Here is a 25,152-nt window from a genome sequence, read left to right on the forward strand (position 1 = left end):
GATTGCCTCTGCCTCTGTCTCTCTTTCTCCCCATGTCATCCATCATCTTTCCACCCAGCATTGCCCTGCTTGTCTGTCTCTACCCACCACCTAACATTACCTCTGTCTCTCTATCTCTCAACTCCCCCACCTAGCATTGCCCCATCTCTCTCTCACCAACAGTGCTCCCATCTCCCCCTCCCATCCCCCCTGGTACTGCTTCTGCCTCTGTACCCACTCTCCACCCCCACACTGCACTACTCCCACCTCACTCCCTGATCCCCACCCCCCACCTATCTCCCTACCCCCCTCCCCCCCACTGTACCTGTCTCTCCCTGGCTCCAAGCACTGCTCCAGGTTTCCAAGTTTATTCAAAATTTCTTATCCCACCCTCTGGGAAACCATCAGGGCAGCTTACAACCTAACAATGCTAAAGCTAGAGAGAAGAAGGAAGGAAAAGTAAAAGAAAGATAACGGATAGAGGAAGACAGGGAAAGGAGGGAGGAACTACAATGTTTACAATAGGAAAGAGGTGGAGTAAAAACAAAATGGAAATGGGGGGGGGGGGGGGGGGGGGTGGAGATGCTCTCTCCCTGCCTCCCACTTCCCAATGCTCCTGTCTCTCCCTGGATCCTGGCCCTACTATGTCTCCCTGGCCCCCGGCAATGCTCCTGTTTCTCCCTGGCTCTGCTTCTGTCTCGGAGTCTCTCCTGCCATCCCCCAACACTGCCCCTGTCTCTCTCTCTCCCCTCCCCCCTGTATTGCTCCTGTTTCTCTCCCCCTAAGCTGCCCACCAGCAAACATGAGTTTTTGTCCCTTTCCCTCCAAGTTGTCATCTTTGCCGCTGGCCTGCTGTGGTAATTATATAGCAAAGCCACTTGGACCACAGCTCTCTGCATGCTATAGCTGCTTCCTGCAGGTTGGCCCTGCGTCCTCTGAAAGAGGAAGTTATATCGGAAGAGACGGGGCTGGCCTGAAGGAAGTAGTCACATCCTGGGATAAAAGTGTTATCATGTGTATGCACATGGTCTTTTGGTTGCCCTGATGTTCCCCTGTCCATTAGATCAGACAGGAGGAGAAGGGGAGTCCCTGATTAAGACCTATGAAATACTGGCTAAAGGAGAAGGAGAGTCACTGTTGGCAGAAACAGAGACTGGAGATTAAGCTCTGGAGAGGGGTCACGTGGACCAAATCCAGGAGTTGAGATAAGAGCTGAGTAGAGCTTCATCATATTGAGGAGATTGGATGCTGGAATCTGGACCTGAACCAGGAAGGAGTGTAGCTGTTTGGGATTCATTGCTTGTTTGCTTCCCTAGCTAAGCTGCTTCCCTGCACCCGTGGGTGCTCTGTTGCTCTGTCTTTGTGTGCTGACTGAGTTCTGGTAAGAACATTGTTTGTTTTTCCCTTTGTTAGTTTTTTTCCCTTTAACTGCAGTGTAAGCCCTGCTTCTCAGCCTTTCCCGTTTGCTTGCTTTTCCCTTTGTCACTAGTGTCTGTTTTCTGACTCTGTGGCACAACCTTGTGTACTCTTGTGTGTGGTTTCCCGTACTCCTTGAGTGCTGTGTTGCACAGCCTTGTGTGTTCCTTTAGGTGACTTCCCTTTTCCTTTGGGTGCTGTGTGGCACAGCCCAGTGTATTTGTGTGCTGTATGGTACAGCCTAGAGTGTTCCTGTGGAGCTTCGCTCTTATAGACTCTGTGTCCCATTCTGTCCTTGATTTTCTCTTCCCCTGGTCATAGCTTGTACCTGCCAGCTTCTTGTCTGTCACCCTTCCTTGTGTCTCTAGCTAGCGCTGTGTGCGTTCCATGTGCACCAGTCCCTTTTGGGACCCCTCGTTGTTCTTTTCCCCTTCCCCAGTGTGTAACTCGGTTCCAGTTCGGCCGTGAGGTCTGCACGCTTGAACTCTGTATGAGTGGATTCCCGTTTGGCTGTGAGGCCCGCCTGAGTGGTCTATCTCCCTTTTCTGGTGGTGCTAGTTGTTTGTCCTGAGTGTGCGGGGCTTTGTGGCTGGGGTTTGCTTAGTGCCTGTTTGGTCCACCCTAGGCCTTGGCCAAGGTCCTTCCTAAGCCTTGGCCTGGGCACCAGGGCTCACAAACAGTTTAACACCTGTAAATACTTTCGCCAAAGACAAGCTGATTTTGCTTGACAGTGTTGGACTATTATCTATCTATCTTTGATTTGACTGAGTTGCCAGTTGTGAATTAAATAAAAGTTCCAGTAATTTTTTTATATAAACTGTTGCATTGTGGAGTGATTTAATTTTGGAAAATGCCTTGGGAACCAATGGCTCTCTGAGGCCGCCCTAACTAACTGCCAGCTTGCATCCCATAGGAGGTGTGAACCCAAGACTGAGTTCCTGGGAGGAGAAGAGGTCTCCGAACACATTAACCACTTCTTTTTCCCAGGTGGAGGCACCGAGCGTCAACTGTGAGGTAAAGGGTCTGAAGGAGTCTGCCTGTCAAAGAGGCTTCCTGACCGTTAGGACCCCGGACCTGGGGAAGTACCGGAAAGAAGTAGGTTGTATTGCATAGAGTACGAAATGCAGATATTGGTAGATGGAAGAGAAGAAAATATTTTGCTTGGTCAAGTTACTATTATAGGTTATTGGCATTAGCATTAATAAATAGTAAACATCAGGGTTTCAGCAGAGTTTATAAATAGATTTATCACATTCCTGAAAGACACAACTTGTACAGACTATACAGGTAGGCTGCTGCGCAAAACCCACCTTGATAGGAAGGGGCACCCCAGATCTTTGGCCCTGGACCTGGACCCAGTAGGCCTGTGCAGAGATCCATCTCTGCCCCCTCCCCCCACACCACCCTAGCACTAACTGGAGAGTGCCACAGCAGTCAGAACAGATATTCACTGGCACTTTCTAGTTATGTACTGCTGCTCCAGCCAGTACAATTTAACCAGGCAGCAGCCTCTCCTGCTTGGTTAAATCACTTTGAATATTGACCACATTATGTTTAGAAAATATGTGCAACACATGTGCCAATGTGTTTTGACAGTCTAGGCTCCCTGTTACTTAAACCTGTCTATTACACATGAACCTCTATCCTACCACAACATCACTCTGTATTTGTTCATATTGGTATTGGCGGTCGCCTTTACAGTACCACATTGAGCCTGCAAATAGGTGGGAGAATGTGGGATACAAATGTAACAAATAAATAAATAAAATCACCTCCTTAATGCTCTCCTTTTCACCTCAAGCCTACTCACCAATCCAAAAGTTTCTGGTTTCAAAGTCTGGATCTGTCACCTCATTGGTGGTTTCTAAACGTCCCAAGTAAAAAGCCAAAATATCTTGAACTTTTTGGGTTTTGATTTGGGCCAGCACTCCTACCCTCTCCTGCAGTCAATCAGATGAGATAAAATCAGTCTTGTTACAGAGTTCTCAAGTTGCTGGAATGTAGATCTATACAACAACTTTCTCTATCGATCCAGCACAAAGTGAAAACAGAACTAATGAAAACCTAAACCCTGGACAAATATTTAACACCAAGGGGGCTAGTTAATAAGCTGCAGTAAAATATTGCATTTTATCACAGCTTAGTATACCACAGGAGCCGCTAACCAGCCATAACTCAGTATTGTAGGCTAGTAACTCCAGTGGTATATGAGTAATGAAACATGTGATCAATATCGCAAACTGTGTTATTCTGCTGTCTAAGAGCATCAGGCCACTAACACATGGCCTCGGGTTACTGGGGTGCCATCTTAAAGAGGCCAGCATAAACCCCTGAAATACTCCTCCCCCCAGTCCAGACCTCCTCACCCTACTCAGACTCCCTGGCTAATCCCCAGAGTCTAGCAGGGCAGGAGCAATTCCCAGTCACTCCTGCCTTGGTCACTCTTGCCTGTGTGGCTCTGGGTTCACAATGGCGCCTCTCAGTCTCTAGTGGTGATCAAGAGACTAGAAATTGAAAACACCATTTTGAAACAAAGCCACACAGAGTAGGAGTGACCAAGGAATACTCCTGCTCCATTTCACTAGACACAAGGGGGTCAGCCAAATAGGTCCTAATGGGGGCTATAGGAGATTGATGGGCCTTAAGGGGAGTAGAGAAAATAATTGGGGAGCATGGGGGCAGGGACCAGAGACAGTTTAAATGGGTGGGAGGGTCTGTCCATAGGTGATGGGGGTTCTTTGCTAAGGAAGAGGAGAGGGGGGAGGATCCATATTTCTATAACTAATGAAATGGACCCTTTTAGATGACACCTAGGAGCATTGGGATGTGTAATAACAGATGCCTTCAGGTAGGAAAAACAACGCCATCTCAAGACTGCCACTATTATTTCCATGAATAATTCAACTTGCAAAGTTCAACACAAGCTGTGCTATCCAATTTGCATAGTAATAAGGTGCTTTGCATACATCTGCATGCTATGCCTCTCATTGTTATGTAGCTCACATTGACTTCAAATAAGGTGGATTCTGGTAAAAATAATACACGATTTTGCCACTGAATGCATATTAAGAGGCAGATATTATGCATTATTCCCTTAATATAGATTCAACATGTAGTTAAGCTCTGGATTTTTTTTTTTTTTACCGGAGAATGTGGTAAGAGCAGTTTTAGCAGGGTTTTTAAAAATTTGGACACATTCCTAAAAGAGAAGTCCATAAGCCATTATTAAGATTTACTTGTAGACATCCAAATGTGTTTTAATCTTTTGGGATTTTGCCAGGTACTTGTGACCTGGATTAGCAACTGTTGGAAAACGGATACTAGGCTTGATGGACCTTCGATCTGTCCCAGTTTGGCGATGCTTATGTACTTTTGTTTGGGCCTGAGGCTATGGTAGGATATGCACTTCGAATTTCTGTGGCCCTTGAGACAAGGAGAATTCTTTTGGAGTCAAAAAGCACTAGGCAAGTTTCTGGAATGTCTGACTTCTACAAAGAGTTTTGATTTTTTTTTTTTACATCTTTGTGTGTGAGAGAGATTCTGCCTGCATTTGTTTAATGTTTAAAAGTGCTTGATATACCGCTATCCGAGGGTTACTATACTATATAAGGCTTGTATCCCACAATGACCCTCTGAAGTTCTATGTGGATTACAGAATCTAATAAAATTGGACAGTTTCCAGGAATGTATAAATAATCAAAACATAATTGAAAACTCAAGCATCATAGGACAATTTAAAAAGTATTTAAAACTTTCCTAAAAGCCTTGTAATTATCCAATCTACGTAAACTTGATGGCAGAGCATTCCAGCATTTTGTAGCTTGGTAAGAAAAAGCCCATTAAACATAGATTTATAATGAACATTTTTTGAACAAGGTTAGTGAAATAATAACGGAAGTCTGTCAGAACGGCCCTTATGTCTCTGAGGGGAGCCGGTTGATATCATGTATCTGGATTTTCAAAAGGCGTTTGACAAGGTACCTCATGAAAGGCTACAGAGGAAATTGGAGGGTCATGGGATAGGAGGAAATGTCCTATTGTGGATTAAAAACTGGTTGAAGGATAGGAAACAGAGAGTGGGGTTAAATGGGCAGCATTCACAATGGAGAAGGGTAGTTAGTGGGGTTCCTCAGGGGTCTGTGCTAGGACTGCTGCTTTTTAATATATTTATAAATGATTTAGAGATGGGAGTAACTAGCAAGGTAATTATGTTTCCAACAGTTTTATTGATGAAATAAACATAACATATCAAACAATACAATATCCAAATGTGCATTGATACAAGTGTTGTTCATGCATAATCCGTCAATGAACAATCATCAAGAATTTTAACTCCCTCCCCCCCCCTTTTTCCCCCTGTAACCCCCCCCCCCCCCCCGGTTCACAAAACTATTAAAACAACAACAAAAATATAATAATAATAAAATAAAAAAGGCAAGGAACACCATCAATAAAAAGAAAGAAAAGGGGAAGAGAAAACAAAAATTCCAGTCTGGATCCAATGAATTTGTATCCGGCTCTGGGCTCGTTAAAAAGAACAAAGAAAATCAAAGGCTAATTTGAAGAGATATGTCTGTAAAAACAGCTCTAAATTTGGACAAGGAAGGCTGTCTATGAAGATTAGGGGGAAGGGAGTTCCATGCTGAAGGTGTGATACAAAAGAAAGCTGCACGGCACATGAGATCAAATTGAGAATGGAAAACAGAGGAAATGCAAACACTATGTTCATAGGCTGACAGTAATGGATGAGTTGACTGATGAGGAATGAAAAGAGAGGATATGTAATCATGAGCAGTCCCAAAAAGAATTTTGTGAATTAAAATGAGAATCTTGAATTGAATGTGATATTGCAAAGGGTGCCAGTGGTGTTGGATTAATAGAGGAGTAACCCTATCAAATTCCTTTACTCAGAAGAATGTATGTATAGCACTATTTTGTATAGATTTTAGACGTTTAAAGTCCTTGGAAGAAAGACCAGAGTAGATAGAATTGCAATAGTCTAGACAGGAGAGAACAGTAGCATAAAGGATAGACATAGCAGCTGGGGAATGAAGTATTTTTGGATGGAATGAAAGCACCCTAGCGCTAAGAAACAGGATTTAGTTACTTGTGATATGTGATATTCAAAAGAGAATTGTTGATCTAAATCAACACCCAAGTATCAAAAGGAGAACACACATGGAATCAGTGAATTTGAAAGCAAGGGAACACAGTTAGGAGCAGTGGGATGACCTGTTAGCCAACAAGCAATTGTTTTTGTAGGATTTAAATGATTGGTGCAGGACCAAGAAGGAACTGAATCTAAACAAGATTGGATGTTTGAAAGATCAGGACACTCTTGATTATGGAGAGAAAGAAGAAGAATATCATCAGCATAATTATAAACTGTGATGTTATGATTCTGGATGAGTAAAAATAGACTTAAAAAGATATTAAAGAGGACTGGGGCAAGAAAAGAGCTTTGTGGTACCCCAAAAGGAAGAGAACAAGCAGATAAGGTAGAGTCAGGGAGATATATAGTATATGTATGGTTCGAAAGAAAAGAACAAAACCAATCATGTACAACACCTGAGAGCCCAAAAGAAGCCAGTCAATCAAGAAGTAATGCATAATTGACTAGGTCAAAAGCAGAACTAAGGTCTAGGGAATGGCAAGAGCCACTTTCCCTTGTTCAAAGCCAGTGTGCAAATAGTTAATTAGAGAGGTAAGCAGGGTTTTGGTACTATGAGATAGGTGGATGCAAGATTGAAAAGGATACAGCATATTGGAATGATCTATGTGTTGAAGCAGTAGTGAAAGAACCCATTTTTCTGTGAGTTTAGATAGTATAGGAAGATTGCAAATGGGTCTATAATTGGTTGCATCTATTGGATCAAGAGATTGTTTCTTGATGATTGGTTTAACAATGGCTGACTTCCTTGTATCTAGGAAAATCCCAGAAGAGATACAGACAGAATATAAGGAAGAAGACAGTGTTTAGTTACCTTTAGCCAGGAACCAGGGGATGGGTCCTGAGCAGATGTAGCCAAATGTATTAGAAAATCTATTTATTTATTTATTTCTAAAATGTGTAGCCCGCACATCTACCATCCTGAGCGGGCAACAATTTACACTCATCTAAGCCAAATGAGATTTGGACAGTAGTTTAGTAAGAGAGATTAAGGAGGGAAGTTTAAAAGAGTCACAGACAGGACAAAGAGGTCTATGAAATAAAGCAGAAGTTGAGGTAGAGTCAATAGTAGTGACTGAAGGGGAGGAAGGATTGGCGTGAGTGGGGGGGGGGGGGGGGGGGGGGGAGGAAAAAGACCAAACAAAGGAGATAAATTTTGGAACAAAATGCTGATGCCAAATTATCTACTGAGAGAGGAAGGAATATGGAATCTGAACCCAAAAAAGGAAACAGGATGTTAGGAATTATTAGGAAAGGGATGGTAAATAAGACCAAGGATACTATAATGGATAAAGGGGATGGAACTCCACTCATATAAGGAAAGGCTCTTCAGCTTGGAAAAGAGACCGATGAGGGGAGATATGATTGAGGTCTACAAAATCCTGAGTGATGTAGAATGAGTAGAAGTGAATCGATTTTTTACTTGTTCCAAAAGTACAAAGACTAGGGGACACTCAAGGAAGTTACATGGAAATACTTTTAAAACAAATAAGAGGAAATATTTTTTCACTCGACGAACAGTTAAGCTCTGGAGGATGTAGTAACGACAGTTAGCATATCTGGGTTTTTAAAAAGTTTGGACAAGTTCCTGGAGGAAAAGTCCATAGTTTGCTATTGAGATAGACATGGGGAAGCTACTGCTTGACCTGGGATTGGTAGCATGGAATGTTGCCACTATTTGGGTTTCTGCCAGTTACTTGTGACCTGGCTTGGCCACTGTTGGAAAACAGGATACTGGATTAGATGGACCATTAGTCTGACCCAATATGTCTGTTTTTATGTTCTTATAATGCCTCAGCATTGCTCCATGGTGTAACCTCACCTTGAGTATTGCATTCAGTTCTGGTCAACGTATCTCATAAAAGATATAGCGGAATTAGAAAAGGTTCAAAGAAGAACAACCAAAATGATAAAGGGGATGGAACTCCTCTCATATGAGGAAAGGCTAAAGAGGTTATGGCTCTTCAGCTTGGAAAAGACATGGCTGAAAGGAGATATGACTGAGGTCTACAAAATCCTGAGTGGTGTAGAATGGGTAAAAGTGAATTCATTTTTTACTCTTTCAAAACGTACAAAGACTAGAGGACACCCAAATGAAGTTACATGGAAATACTTGTAAAACAAATAGGAGGAAATATTTTTTCACGCAAAGAATAGTGTATCTGGGTTTTAAAAATGAGATTGTTATAATAGGTTCACTTAGCTTTTTTGATTTCAGTATGATATTTCGAATGTATTTGTTTGACATTTTAAAGTGTTAAGGGTGAGGAGTGCTTCCGCCAAATAGAGGCTAACTGAAACTGTTTTTTCAGTTTCAGCCGAAACCAAAACTGCAGCCAAAACGTATCACCTGGTTTGGCTGAAACCGAAACTGAAAACTAAAAATTTGTTGTGTGAATGTGAACCAGTGAGACCAAATGGGGATTGTCACAGTTTACAGTCAGCAGCCCTCTGCAAAGTCCACAGGAGATTATTACCTCCCAGTCCCAGGAACAGCAAGCACAGGCTGACGACTGAGAAACAAGGACTTCTCAACAAGTAAGTCTAGCATGTTTAGGTTCCCAAGTCAATGCAGATGTAGTTAAATATCCTCTGAGACAGAAACTTTGTGAGAAAATGTAAAAAAAATATCATGATTACCAGCTTTTATGCTTACCCAAAACTGTGCACAAGTAGCAAGAGATAGCATGAGATGTTTCTTATTTGTATTTAGTTATAAAACTGATTAAGGACAAGCGTGATATAAATTCTTACTAAAATAGGGTAAAAGAGTCCAGACACTGGTCTACACTGTGGACATTATACCAGCCTGATGCACAATCCTGAATAAAAAAGCACATTGATGTTACTGAATGAAAGTACTGTATGTGCTGAAAAATTACAATCAAGAGCAATGCATTTCTCAAATTATTTTGTAATATATTGCTGCATTTCATTGTAATATCATTTTCCTACTAACATTATAAGCTGACCAGTACTTGTGAAAACAATCACTGCAAATTCCTTTCTCATATAATCTAGCTTCTGCACCCCACAAATTACATTTTCATTATACCCAACAGAGACAGGAAATTCTTTAGACTCACTGAAATAGTATCCAAGCCAGAATATATATAATAATTTACATAATGAAAGACCATATTTTACCTCCAAGCAAAATAGCCTCCACACAAATGGACCTCAGTTAATGAAATCTGAAACTAAAAGTTACAGTGCTTTTGCAATGGCTGACTTTGCGCCACATTTGGATTGACAGCTGATGTCATATCTCCACTGACAGGCTAATTCCTAAGGCGTTGATCATCCCAAATTTACAGACTTAAATTTCTGCTAAACTTTTGTATCAAAAGCATTTATCTGGAGCACTCTACTCACCATATAAAGTACTATGCAAAATCGGAGAGGAAGTGACCGGGATGGCAGCTGGAACGCAGAGCTCCGTTGGGGCGCTATTAAAGTGAACAAATCCTGTAGATTTGAGCAGCATCTCGAAGCTTGGATCGCAGGGGAGAGATCCCAGAGCTATGCCGTCGAAGAAGGGGCTGGAGTGATATAGTGGAATTAGAAAAGGTGCAGATAAGGGCGACGAAAATGATAAAGGGGATGGGACGACTTCCCTATGAGGAAAGGCTAAAGTGGCTAGGGCTCTTCAGCTTGGAGAAAAGGCGACTGAGGGGAGATATGATAGAGGTCTATAAAATAATGAGTGGAGTTGAACGGGTAGATGTGAAGCGTCTGTTCATGCTTTCCAAAAATACTAGGACTAGGGGGCATGCGATGAAGCTACAATGTAGTAAATTTAAAACGAATCAGAGAAAATGTTTCTTCACTCAACGTGTAATTAAACTCTGGAATTCGTTGCCAGAGAACGTGGTAAAGGCGGTTAGCTTAGCGGAGTTTTAAAAAGGTTTGGACGGCTTCCTAAAGGAAAAGTCCATAGACCGTTATTAAATGGACTGGGGGAAATCCACTATTTCTGGGATAAGCAGTATAAAATGTTTTGTACATTTTTGGGATCTTGCCGGGTATTTGTGACCTGGATTGGCCACTGTTGGAAACAGGATGCTGGGCTCGATGGACCTTTGGTCTTTCCCAGTATGGCAATACTTATGTACTTATGATTCCATTTCACGACGAAACAAAGCAAAAAAACGCCGGCGGTCTCGGAAGGGCCAGAGCGGAGCAAGTCCAAGATGACAGCGATTCCAGCTGTAGCCGAGGAGAAGCAATGCTGAGGAAGGACTGGAGGACTCTGGCAAGATTACTAAATCGGGATGTAGTGGGTTGGTTTCAGGACTTGAAGGCCGATCTGGTGGGGGTCCGAAAGAATGTTCAAAACGCCCTGAGAGAGATTAGGGCTGAAATCCGCGACCTGGGAACGCGTGTCAGTGAGGAGGAGGAGGGGATGGAGACTCTTAAGTGCAACAACTAAAGGAGCAGTTGGAAGATCTAGAAAATAGGTCGCGCCAAAATAATTTGAGATTCAAAGGAATCCCAGACTTGGATATGTTCAGCAACTGTGAAGCAGTGATTCGAGAGCTGTGTGAGCACATATTGAATCCCGAGGAAGGGGGTCAATTACCAGACCTCCACATCTAGAGAGCACACAGAGTGGCTGGCCCGCAGCAAGATTCCAACCCAAGGGACATTGTAGTGTGTTTCGCTGATTTTCCCATGAAGGAGCAGATATTGTCTAAAGTGAGGCAGCAAAAAGAGATTCTTTGGAAGAACTAAAAGATTGGAGTGTTTCAAGATCTGGCATGGACTACTTTACAAAAGCGTCGATCCTTTAGAGAAGTCATGATATTCATGAGGTCAAGGGGGATCCGCTACAGGTGGCTATTCCCCTTTGCGATGTGGCTAACAGTGGATGGGAAGTCGCACAAAGTAAAGACCCCGAGTGACGCCTGGTCACGGGGTGTAAAGGTGTTCCAGTACAGACGGAGTTACCAGAGACCGCCAAGGAACTCAGAGCGGATTCTGCATGGCAGACGGTGGTGGATTGGGGAAAGAAATCTGATAAGCAGGCTTCCTGAAGGAAAACAGACTTAAGTGGACTGGCGACAGATTGATTAATTCGCTGAGGACATTCTGCAGATAAGTAACCATTTCAGGGGGGTGCTATGCATAGGGGGGTCGGGTGGGGAGAGGGGAGGGGAGGGCAGGCATGGCACCCTGGTGAGAGTGGGGAGCATGGGAGCATGTTAGAACATTGTGAGGGGTGAGCTGAGAGATTGAATTGGAGGGATTTTGGGTGTGGGAAATATAATTGTGTGGGTCTGGGGGTGGAAGGGTGGAGGGATGCTAGACAGGAGGGTAGCGGTTAAGTGAATGTAGCGGATGTGGGGGAGTGTGGGGTGACGGGAGGGCAGGGGATGGACTGTTGTGAGGCCAAAGCCCAGGAGAGTGCGTTTATTCCTCGTGGGATGGCTGATCTACTGATAGAGAGATTGGCTAAAGGGAGGGGGAGGGTTGGGGAGGATGGGGGAGGGACTGTGAATATGTTAAAGCAGGGGAGAGTGGGTTTGGAGTAGGGGGAGGGATGGGAATTGGCTGGGGGAAGGGGAAGGGGACAAGAGGATGAGGGGTGGGGGGTGGGGGAAGAGAGGCCTTATTGGTGGGTACATGTAATGTGAACAGGCTCAATAATCAGGGGAAGCGCAGTAGAGTATTTAAGGAGTTGAGCAGGCTGAAGTGGGACGTAACGTTTTTACAAGAAACACACTTAAGACCAAGAGATACTCACATGCTCCGTCATAGGCCTTTTCGGGAAGTGGTGGTACATCAGGGAGAAGGACCAAAGAGGATGGGGGGAGTGGCCATATTGATAAGACAAAATTGTGGGATTGTGATTAAAAAGGTGTTTCGAGATACTAGTGGGCGCTGTGTAGCCCTTAGAGGGTGGTTGCAGGGCAAGGAGCTGACATTGATCAATATTTATGCACCGAATATGGGGCAGAAGAAATTCTTTCAAACATTAAAAGGAGAGATTCTGGGATTTGTGGGAGGGCAGGTAGTGGTGGGGGGGATTTTAATCTTGCCCCGGATGCAAGGTTAGACCATTCAACAAGAGGAGGGCAGCAGAGTGGTCCTGGGCGGAAGGCATTGTTGCAATTTATGAAGGGGTTGGAAGTGGTGGATTGTTGGAGGTTGCTACATGGGGTGCAGCGGAATTACACCTTTTACTCGCATGCAGCGCAGACCTATTCCCGTATAGATGGGTTGTGGGTGCATTGCAATGGATGGCATATGGTGGAGGCGGCTGAGATAGAGACAATTTGTGTTTCTGATCATGCGCCAATGTGGATTAAACTAACTGGGCTGGATCATTGCAGGTGACAATAAGTCTGGAGACTTAATGAGTCACTGCTAGGCGATGAGAAAGTGAAGGAAGAAATTAAGCTTAATACTCAAGAGTTCCGTCACTTTAATGATAATGGGGAAGTAACTGACGGGGTGTTATGGGATGTGTTGAAGGTAGTGGTGAGGGGAGTCTTGATTAAGTGGGGATCGCGCAAGAAAAGGGAAAATGGACAACACTCGCTAACTTTGCATATGAGGTTATTACACTTAGAAAAGCTGTACAAACGAAACCCTACACCACAGATATGGGAAGACCTTAAACAAGTGAGAGGGGAAATAGCACAATTGCAGATGGCAGATGTTGATTTCATGAGAACTAAGCTAAAGCAGCAATATTTTGAGTTCGCCAATAAATCAAGTGCAATGTTGGCCCGTTATTTACGGGCAAGGAGAGGGCGCTTCCTTATCCAAAAGTTGAAAGATGGTGGGGGAGGTTGGCACTATGCTGATTCAGATATTGGAAAATGCTTTGTGCAATATTACCAAGATTTATATAGTGCCTCTGAGGGTGCATCGGCTGCAGATATAGCTCGTTATTTGGATCAGGTTCCATTACAACGATTGGCTGAATCTGAAAGGGCTCAGTTTGGGGAACCTATTAGACTAGGGGAGGTACAGGCGGTGATAAAAAGGCTTCCTAATGGTAAGGCCCCAGGATTAGATGGATACTCATTGAGGTTTTACAAGTGTTTTGTGGAGGAGCTGGGAGATTTATTGGTGCGAGTGGGTAATGGCGTTTTGGAGGGCAATGGGCTCCCGGTATCCATGTCTGAGGCTAGGGTAATGGTCCTGCCTAAACCTGGGAAAGACCCCACTGTTTGTGGTTCATATAGACCTATTTCACTTCTGAATGTGGACGCAAAGATAGTGGCTAAGATCCTGGCTAACAGATTGGCTAGGGTACTGCCAAAATTGATTTATATAGATCAATCTGGATTTATCCCAAAGAGGCAGGTAGAGGATAACCTAAGGCGTACTCTTCATTTAATATGGGAGGCACAAAGATCCCGGTCTAGTACAGCTATGTTAGCCATAGACGCAGAAAAGGCCTTTGACCAGGTCAGTTGGGAGGTTTTGTGAGCAGTGATGAATCGCATGGGCCTTGGAGATAATTTTGGTACCTGGCTGGCAGACTTATATGCAGATCCGAAGGCATGCCTTAATATTAATGGGGGATATACATATTTTTTTCCAAGTGGTAGGGGGACTAGGCAGGGATGTCCCTTGTCGCCCCTTCTATTTGCACTGTACATAGAGCCATTAGCAGAAATGATACGTCAATATCCAGATCTTTGGGGTATTAGGGTTGGGGGGATGGAACATCATATTGCGCTGTTTGCGGATGATGTGCTACTTTATGTGGTGGATCCGGAGCAGACGCTACCTACGGTGTTGGAGATCCTTAGGGAATTTGAAAGATATGCTGGTTTAAAGGTTAATATGGATAAAAGTGAGCTATTGGAGATTTCTCTAACCCACATGGAAGAGAGTAGATTGAGAGCACTGTTTGCTTTCAAATGGGCCAAGAATCACATTCGATATTTGGGGATTCAGATTCCCAGGGATTTTAGAAGGGTGTATAGTTTAAATTATGGGAGGATCGTGGACCAAATTCGGGTGGAGTTATCCTGATGGAAGGGGTTGTGGCTTTCCTGGTGGGGGCGCATGGCAGTGGTGAAGCTGAATGTACTGCCTAGATTGTTATTTCTGTTTCAGTCACTGCCAGTGGCGGTTTCGAGGCGGACACTTAAACAACTGCAGGGTTTTCTGTCACAGTTTATTTGGGAGGGTAGGCATCTCGGTTTGGCAGGATGTGTATTGTGGGGGGCTCCTGAGAGGGGGGTAGAGCGGTGCCCAATATTGAGTGGTATTATTTTGCTGCCCAACTGCGGATGATTATAGACTGGGAGGGGGGAAAACAAAGCCAGCTAATCAGGTGGAGCAGTCGTATAGCTCTCATAGGCCAATGAGTTCCTACTTGTGGACTACTGAAGGAGTGGGAGTGATTTTGGCTGGGATACAAAATCCATTTGTGAGGCATCTGGTGGAACTGTGAGGAGAAGTGCGGAGGAAATGGGGCCAGACTGATAGGGTATCTACACTTGCACCTTTGCGATGGGAGCCAAAATTTGGGGCTGGGAGAGAAAATGCCATATTTGTGCAGTGGGAACAAATGGGTATATTGAATTTCCGAGCTGTGCTGCAGGGGGGTAGGATGAAGAGTTTTGATACGCTGTATGGCCTGCCCGGGGGAGATATTTTTTCCTATTTACAGATTGAACACTTTGTGGGGACACTGGGTTGGAGGGGGGAGAACCCTCAAGAGATGGAAAGTCTGGAAAAACTGTGGCTTTTATTGAGGAGGGTGACCCAACCAGTATCAGTGATTTATAAATTTCTTAGGGGATGTGATCCCAGGCCATTTAGTTTTCAGGGGGCTTGGGAAGAAGATCTAAAGTGCCGCTTTTCTGATCAGGAGTGGGAAGTTATTTGTGGGGAGATTCAAAAAGCTTCGGTGTGTGTGTTTTGGTGCAGGAAAATGCATACTAAGTCCTCACCAGATGGTATTACACACCGGAGAGACTGCAGCGGATGTATCCGGGTACATCGGGCTTATGCTGGAGCAGTGGCGTAGCCAGACAGCCAATTTTGGGTGGGCCTGAGCACAAAGTGGGTGGGCACAAAATTTTCTCTCTTCCCCAGCACTTCCCAATTCAAAATATAAATACTTTAGCAGATGAGGATCCCCAATCTCTGTCAGCTGAAGGCCTCCAGTAAAGATGGCCAGAACTCCTCTCCACCAAGCCCAGTAGGCAGCAGCAACTCCTCGAGCCACTGATGCCAGCACCCCATACATTCTTAGTTGTCAGTGGCTCCAGGATGCTGCCCCCATCTGCCAAGCTCAGTAGAAGGCATCTCTGGCCAGCTTCAGAAGAGACCCCAGCTAGTAGGGCTTGGGAATCCCCACTAGCTACAGCAAGGGTCAGGGCTGCCGTTAGCCATGCTGGTGACCAGGGCAGAAAATAAAGCCCCTCCCCCAATTCCCTCTCCTCTCCAATCTCCTCATCTGAAGTTAAAGTCACACTGACAGACCCTCACAAATTAGAAATAAAAATATATAGACAAAATTGAACTGGGAACCTCAGCATGTACTGCAACACTGGAGAAAAAAAAAAACCCAAAACAAAACAAAAGCGCATTTCCTTTTCTACTTAACACAATAAAAAGACATCCGCTATGCACATTTCCCAAAGTTAACATATTCCATTTAAAATATTCAAAGTCAAATGATTTTCCTACTTTTATTTTCTGGACATTTTATTTTTCCATCATGTTGGTTCCAATTTCTGTCTGTATTCTGCTAATTCTTCAAGCGGTTGTCCATTTGTCATTTTTCTCCTGTTGTTTCATTTCCTCACTACACCTACCTCTGAAATATTGATCCTTCCATTTTAGCTCTTTCCTTTCTTTTTTTTTCTTTTCTGCCTCTGTACACTCAAATTTCATCCTCTTCCTAAATCTTTTCCTTCTTTTTACTTTTCAGATATCTATCACATTTCCATCTCCTTTCACCCACTAGCTCTCCCATTCCCCATCTCTCTCCTTCTCAGCCTTCCATTCCCTTCCATCTTCGATCTACATGCCATTACCATATTTCTACCCCCTGTGATCACTATTCTCTCATTTTTTCCTTGCCATCTCCACTCCCTGGGCCTCTCCCCCATGCTTTCCACCATTCCCAGTGTCTCCCTCCCTCCACCCTTCCAGCCCAGCATCTGTTCCCTCTTTCTACCCTCCTCACCCTCGTAGCCTGATATTTCCCTATCCCTTTTACCTCCCACCACTAGCATCTTCCTGTCCCATCTCTCTCCCCTCCCCCATTGTCCAGCATTATCCCCTTTCTCTTCCCTACCATCCATTGTCTATCTTCTCTCCCTGGATCCATCTTCCCTCTTTCTCCCCTCCCCCACTTGTGCATCTCTCCTTTCCTCGCCTCTTCTCCACCTTCATGTCCAACTTTTCTCCCTCTCCCTGCCTTAAGCCCCTGGTTTGACATCTCTCTCTACCCCCCACCACCACCACCATCATCATCTCTCCATCCTTCCTTTCCCTCACTGCCATGTTCAACATTTCCCCTCTCACCTCACCGGGTCCGTCTCTGGCCTGCCGCTACTTCTGCCCTCCGGCTCCGTTGTGATCTTTGTTTGCTCTCTTCTGCTGCTTATCTGCAGCGGTTCCGGATCTGCGCGCTCCTAGGCCTGTCTTTATGCTGCCTGCGACTGCTTCCTCTGCGCTGGCCCCGCCTACTCTTCTGAAGAGGCGGGGCCCAGCGCAGAGGAAGCAGTCGCAGGTAGCATACACAGACAGCCCTGGGAGCGCACAGATCCGGAACCGCTGCAGATAAGCAGCAGCAGAGCAAACAAAGATCACAGAGCCAGAGGGCAGAAGTAGCGGCAGACCAGAGACGGACCCGGTGCGGTGCAGCTTTGCTCAGCTGTAGCGTTAGACTGCGGCGTTGCCCGAAGGGGAGGGAGGGAGGGGAAAGAAGGCCTGCAGCGTGCCGGCGGCAGATCAATTCTTTTGGCGTCTCTCTGCATCGTCGCTGGGTGGGCCTGAGCCCAAAGTGGGTGGGCCCAGGCCCACCCGTGGCTACGCCCCTGTGTTGGAGGTGTAAATCATAACTGGGTTCATTTTTACATATATGGTGGACCTGCCCCAGACTGATTCCCTTTTGGCAGGCTGTTATGAAAGTGTTGGTAATTTTGATTGAGTCATCTTTGGTGTGCAGTCTTTTGGTATGTCTCTTGGATTTACATAACGAGAGGGATTCTTGGGAGGAGAGCAAATGGTTGCGATGGGGGCTGGCAGCAGCCAAGTGCCTCATAGCACAGCATTGGAAGAAAGTAGACCCCCCCTGACATTAGGTGATTGGAAGTGCAAATTGGGTCAGTTAATACAAATGGAGCGTCTCATGGCATAACGCAGGGAGGTGTTTCTGCGACATAAAGGTGGGCGGGCTTGATTCCATCAACGATTAACACGCATTTAGGATGGTTGAGAATTAGAGGATGCAGGTGGGCTTGGAGGGGGTGGGTAAACAGAGGAGGAAGGGGGTGAGGGAGCATGTCCCAAAGAACTATGGGGCATTCTCATATTGTGAAGGGGCTGGAAGTGGTTGGAGGGCTGGGAGAGGGGATAGTACATAATATTGGCGCACAGTTTACTTGGGGTGTGGAAGTTATTTGTAGGACTATTATAAAAACACATACTGTAGAGGAGTTTATGTAGCTGATAAGCTTGTACAAGATGTCTTAGTCTGATAATTGTTGGCCCCTGTGCGGGCTAGAGTGAGCAAGTTGTGTTCTTTGTGAAAGTTGACTGGTACAAAACTATTATAATAAAAAAATTTAAAGTGGAAAAAAAAGTACTATGCAAAATCATAACTGCATCACTTGCAATTCCATTACACAAGAAAAGAATGCCAAGAGTAGCTCCCCCCACCCCCAGACTATCTTACAATCCCTGGTAGTCTAATGGTATATTCAGAGCAGGAGTGATCCCCAGTTGCTCTTGCCTACATCAGCTCTGCTCTTAAAATGGCTGCTCTGACCTCTTGCAACAGTCTCGTGAAATTGCCACTAGAGATCATGGCAGCATGGGGATCACTTCTGCCCTGACCACACCCCTAAATCACCAGGGGTAGGCACCTATAGATGGGCGAAGGAAAGAGAGAGGGAGAGCAAGGGAGGATGACAAACAGGACAAGGCACAAAATTTCAGCTTCCACCGAGAACACATGGTCAGTTTCGGCCAAAACCATGACCATAGCCTTTTGGCCGAAACAGAAACCAGGCAAAAAAAAGGATTTTGGACCAGTTTTGGCGTCATAACCAAAACCAAAACCGAAATTTGGTTGGCCTCTACCACCTAAGGCGTTCAGCGCATCTGGCTTGACACTTCAGGAGCCACAAATCTGGTAAAACCAAGGGGAGCGCTTATGATGAGATGAAGGGCGACTGGAGAGATATGGTTCTCTGTCTTGTCTGTCCATAAGAGCTATTTTAAAGCATCACTGTGCCTTGCATGCAACCCTTTATATTTTGACAATGGTTCATATACTAGGGTTTGTTCTCTTGTTTATGGATGGCTGTAGGTGAGTCACCTGAGCCATTCTGAATTTATTGTATTATTTTGTGTTTTGTACTGAATGGTTTCATATCACGTTACCTGACATTTGATTTTGGCTCCATAGTATGTGTCGGCCTCAGAGGACACCATGAAGCAGTCTCCATCTATCTGTACATCGCAGGTATGGAAGGGGAATGCCACTTTGACTGTCAAAACAGGTTAGAATATAGAAAAAAATGATGTTTCAGACTGGAAGAGTGGGTGGTTACACATTTTTAAAATTTTAATGATTATGATATATGTTTGCTGTCATGTTTCTTATCTAAGGAAAGAGCTACATAGTGCCAGAAACTTTCAGTCTCCAAACACCCACCAAGAGGGAAGTGGAGAAGTAGCTCATGTCTTAGAGAGGTGAGCTGTGACTCTGGAAAACCAGGGCTCAAATCACACATCTCGCACTGACACTCTTTGTGATTCTGGGCAAATCACTTCACTCTCCATTGCTTTGGCTACAACAAGGAAATAATTTATATACCTGAATATATAACATATCATGAGCTCCAATTTGAAAATGATTAGTAACATAGCAACATAGTAGATAATGGCAGATAAAGACCTGAACGGTCCATCCAGTCTGCCCAACAGTCACACTCATTATCAATTTATGATTAAACCAACAATGAATGTGGTGAAAAATACCTATACTTGATCCTGATCTTTCTTTGCCATTTTCGGGACACAGACCATAGAAGTCTGCCCAGCACTGTCCTTATGTCCCAACTTCTGGAGTAGCAGTCAAAGGCCAGTTCAGCCTATCCTGATTCATCTTGCCAGATAGTGGACACAGACCAGGGAGGACCACTCAGCATTGTCCTTACATTTCAACTACTGGAGTTGCTGTCAAAGCCCTCTCCAGCACATCTAATCTGTCTTGCCATACATGAGACACAGACCATAGAAGTCTGCCCAGCACCTTATCCACAAATAGATCTCTATTGTTTCCAAACTAACCTTGACCTGCAGCTCCTTGCTTCCCCAACCCCTCCCCCACACCGCCACCACAATCAGCATGCCAGTACTGAGACACATCATGCTTCTTCCAGTGTACCTTATGACCTGCAGTACTGCCACCTATACCAGTACTGAGATCCATGCAATGCTCTGTCAGTGCTCAGCAGCGCCTCCTGTTATTCTCAAAGGAGAAGACATTTCAATTCGGATCCTTACTCTGGTTTTGTCTCAGTGAGAATGACCAACCAGCATTGTATACCGAGAGTGAATAAAATTAAACAGAGAAAACTCACTTCCACATTCGGCACCACCATATCCTACATCACACAGGCAGGAGCACTCATCTTCTTTGAACTTCCCGTGCAGGCACTGCACACTGCACTTGACTGCAAGAAATATATGTGGTTAATCTGAGCACTGCCATCTTTGTGCCATGAAAAGCTGGCGCAGAACACTTTGGGCCTGATATGCAGTAGTCATGGCCTTCAGAAAAAGTAAAGTGTTGGCGGTGACAATTTCCTTAATTTGTATATTCAGTGGCAGTATGGGGATAATTCTATAATGGTGCACCTATATTTAGGTGTCTAGAGGACCCCTATGCGGTACTTATTCTATAAAGGAAAGTAGGCACCTACTTTCCTTTATAGAATACTAACGTAACTGGATATGTAAGTCCGTATATAATGCCAGCCATACAGCTGGTGTAAGTGCTCATACCTAAATGCCAGAGATACAAGCGTAACTATAGTGTTCTAAAAGTTAAGCGTGTAAGTGTGAGTCCCATCCTCCCTCTGCCCAGACTCCACCAATGTGTACATTTACTTATCAAATACTCACTATGCAACTCTCACAAGTGTGTGCAGTACTCCATTTGTATGCTGGGTTGTGTTGTTAAATACAAAATGGTTAATAAAAATGTAAACAATGAAAAAAATGAGCTATGTAAGATGTGCACATATTTATAGAATAGCACTTAGGTGGATTTTGGCATTTAGGCGTATATGCATATATATGACATTATTTCACACATTTACGTGTGTAATTAGCACATAAATGTTAGCATTCACGTTATAGTATTACCTGTGTCCCCCCTCCATGTATAGCAAGCACTGCTGAATATGTTTTATGCAGTGACCGTATTGCTGCTTTGCTGCCTACGTTAGACCAGCTTCTTTGCAGGCTTAGTAAGTAATCTGGAGAGTGGCTGAGCTCTTCTGTGCTCCGAATAACTTGAGTTCTGACCCATTCCTGGTACGTCTCCAGCCCCTCTTCCTCCTCATCTATGCATAGCTTTTATGCATATAGGAGGCAATTCTATAAATGGGGGCCTCCTTCTTTGCACCAGGTCTGTAGCCAGAAGTCCATTTTTGGAGGGCCCAAAGGTGGACTGAGGGAACCAGGTATTTTCTTCAGCTCTCCCCTCCCCCCCACATTAAAATATACCTTTGCTGGTGGGGATGCCAAGCCCGCCAGCTGAAGAGGTCTCCTACACAAGTCCCGCCTTTACTGCCAGAGCAGCGGTCCAGTCAGCGGTACACTTCAGCTGCTGACATTGGCACTCCCGTGCATGGTCAGTTCAGTCGCTAAGAGAGCCGGCATTAGTGGCCAAAGTGTGCTTGCTGACTTATGTGCTGCAGAGGCAACACAGGTGGGACTCATTCAGGAGATTTGTCTGACTGGAGAGGCCATTAAAGCAGGAGGGGCCTAAGCTGAAGGTAAGGGGGCCAAGCCCCTGAGGCTCCCCCCTGTGGTTACACCACTGCTAAGCACACTGATGCCGTGCAGTGACAGCCTATTTTATAATGGCACCTGGGCACACAGCTTCCAATCTAGAATGCTAGCGTAACCCAGCATTGGCGCACCTAACATGTATGCGCCATAGACCTGACAGGTAAAGGCTGCAAGGGTGCACGTAACTTACTGTAATTCTGTAAGCTGCACACATACAGTAAGTGGCAGGACCTCCCATCCCACAGCAATGTGAATACCATCCTCCTTTGCATTTATATGCTAAGTCACTTCCACACCCTAACACACTTCCACCATTAGCATGCAGAAATTAGTGCTGTTACACTGTCCGTTCACACACACAAGTGGCATGTAAATGTAAGCATCCTGTCATAGAATTGACCTTTGAGGGACCCTTTTCCTAAAGTTTAACGTGCAATAACAGACATTAGCAAACAGAGGCGGCCCAAGACAGTCTGCCGCCTGAGGCAAGGGGATGGTCTGCCACCTGGCTTGGCTCTGCCCCGCCCCTGCTCAGCTCCACTCCGCCCCCCGGTTCAGCTCCACTCCACTTTGCCCCACCCCGGTTTGGCTCAGCACCGCCCCACCCCCGGCTCATCTCCCCCCTTTCTTCATTTCCCTAAATTTACCCTTCCTTTTTGGCTTTCCAAAGGTCGAAGCAGCAGCAGTTTCCATACGCTGCCCTGCCACTGGCCCCAGACCTTTCTCTCAACTGCAGCCCGCCCCGCCTCCAAGGAAACAGGAAGTACATCAGAGAGGAGGCCATAAGAAAATATGGAACTGCTGGTGCCCCAACTTTTGGACAGCCACAAAAAAAGGTAAATTCAGGGAAGGAAGGGCGGGGGGGGGGGGGGGGGTGATGCCAGAGTGCGGCGGGCGTGGGGGTAGATGCCGCTCCAAAACAGTGCTACCTGAGGCCCCTGCCTCAGGAGGCCTAATGGTAGGGCAGCCACTGTTAGCGCTCACTAAATGCTGCACATCCTATTTTATACCTATGGACCATGTGGCAGTTAGCACATGCTAATGTGAGTTAGCATGTGCTAAGGTTTAATGATTTATACCCACAACAGGTACAGTGGGGGAAATAAGTATTTGATCCCTTGCTGATTTTGTAAGTTTGCCCACTGACAAAGACATGAGCAGCCCATAATTGAAGGGTAGGTTATTGGTAACAGTGAGAGATAGCACATCACAAATTAAATCCGGAAAATCACATTGTGGAAAGTATATGAATTTATTTGCATTCTGCAGAGGGAAATAAGTATTTGATCCCCCACCAACCAGTAAGAGATCTGGCCCCTACAGACCAGGTAGATGCTCCAAATCAACTCGTTACATGCATGACAGACAGCTGTCGGCAATGGTCACCTGTATGAAAGACACCTGTCCACAGACTCAGTGAATCAGTCAGACTCTAACCTCTACAAAATGGCCAAGAGCAAGGAGCTGTCTAAGGATGTCAGGGACAAGATCATACACCTGCACAAGGCTGGAATGGGCTACAAAACCATCAGTAAGACGCTGGGCGAGAAGGAGACAACTGTTGGTGCCATAGTAAGAAAATGGAAGAAGTACAAAATGACTGTCAATCGACAAAGATCTGGGGCTCCACGCAAAATCTCACCTCGTGGGGTATCCTTGATCATGAGGAAGGTTAGAAATCAGCCTACAACTACAAGGGGGGGAACTTGTCAATGATCTCAAGGCAGCTGGGACCACTGTCACCACGAAAACCATTGGTAACACATTACGACATAACGGATTGCAATCCTGCAGTGCCCGCAAGGTCCCCCTGCTCCGGAAGGCACATGTGACGGCCCGTCTGAAGTTTGCCAGTGAACACCTGGATGATGCCGAGAGTGATTGGGAGAAGGTGCTGTGGTCAGATAAGACAAAAATTGAGCTCTTTGGCATGAACTCAACTCGCCGTGTTTGGAGGAAGAGAAATGCTGCCTATGACCCAAAGAACACCGTCCCCACTGTCAAGCATGGAGGCGGAAATGTTATGTTTTGGGGGGTGTTTCTCTGCTAAGGGCACAGGACTACTTCACCGCATCAATGGGAGAATGGATGGGGCCATGTACCGTACAATTCTGAGTGACAACCTCCTTCCCTCCGCCAGGGCCTTAAAAATGGGTCGTGGCTGGGTCTTCCAGCACGACAATGACCCAAAACATACAGCCAAGGCAACAAAGGAGTGGCTCAGGAAGAAGCACATTAGGGTCATGGAGTGGCCTAGCCAGTCACCAGACCTTAATCCCATTGAAAACTTATGGAGGGAGCTGAAGCTGCGAGTTGCCAAGCGACAGCCCAGAACTCTTAATGATTTAGAGATGATCTGCAAAGAGGAGTGGACCAAAATTCCTCCTGACATGTGTGCAAACCTCATCATCAACTACAGAAGACGTCTGACCGCTGTGCTTGCCAACAAGGGTTTTGCCACCAAGTATTAGGTCTTGTTTGCCAGAGGGATCAAATACTTATTTCCCTCTGCAGAATGCAAATAAATTCATATACTTTCCACAATGTGATTTTCCGGATTTAATTTGTGATGTGCTATCTCTCACTGTTACCAATAACCTACCCTTCAATTATGGGCTGCTCATGTCTTTGTCAGTGGGCAAACTTACAAAATCAGCAAGGGATCAAATACTTATTTCCCCCACTGTATCTCCCTGATATTTAAACACTGTGATTGGCATTGACTTAAAACACTGATTGTGGAATTTAAAGTTATACCTGAATATTCTGTACTGAATATCCAAGTATAAGCTGCCTGCTGAAACTTATCCAAATATGGCCAATATTCAATGTTGGCTGCTCTGGTGAGCATTAGTTATCTGGGAAGCAGCATGTGCTAGCTGAGGGGTCAATATTCAAAAGAATTTAACTGGGCAAGAAAGGCTCCTGCCTGGGTAAACCCCACTTAGCTAGCAGAATGCCAATATTTAGTGGCTCTTAACTGAGTAGTGCTGCTGAAGAATATCTCTGCTAACTAGCCATTCCCTAACTGGCTAGGTTAGAGGTGGTCTAGGGTTTGTCTGAGACAGATAGGTTTCCGTCAGGACTTCTGGTCTGTGTATTCAGCTGATCACTGTATTTTGCATAAGACGTGTGATAAGTTCTCATAATAATCATTAGGATATCAGTTGTGATTGTGTAATCACTCCTTTAGTTAGTCTGTTAGGGTAATCACATTGTATTATCTATTCTGGTGATAATCTATTTTTATAGCAAGTTATTTTTGTATTTTGCTTGGCATTTTGCTTCAGTACTGTTTAGATATATATTTTTTTCTTTACATAATAAATAATAATGTATTCCATCTGTGGTAT

General features: G+C 45.0%; 1 protein-coding gene across 3 annotated transcripts in view; it reads right to left on the reverse strand.

Moving 5' to 3' along the window:
* LOC115470438 (C-type lectin domain family 18 member A-like) overlaps positions 1–25,152 on the reverse strand; it is a 221,084-nt gene that overhangs the window by 56,945 nt on the left and 138,987 nt on the right. For all 3 annotated transcript variants that reach the window (XM_030203619.1, XM_030203618.1, XM_030203620.1), the window contains exons 7-9: positions 20,362–20,454; positions 19,157–19,263; positions 3,206–3,335 (exon numbers count right to left, since the gene is read on the reverse strand). In XM_030203619.1, coding sequence (XP_030059479.1) covers positions 3,206–3,335; positions 19,157–19,263; positions 20,362–20,454 — 330 coding nt within the window. The remainder of the gene's footprint in view (positions 1–3,205; positions 3,336–19,156; positions 19,264–20,361; positions 20,455–25,152) is intronic.

This window comes from Microcaecilia unicolor, chromosome 5 (assembly GCF_901765095.1).
Source record: "Microcaecilia unicolor chromosome 5, aMicUni1.1, whole genome shotgun sequence".
NCBI classification, from domain to species: Eukaryota; Metazoa; Chordata; class Amphibia; order Gymnophiona; family Siphonopidae; genus Microcaecilia; species Microcaecilia unicolor.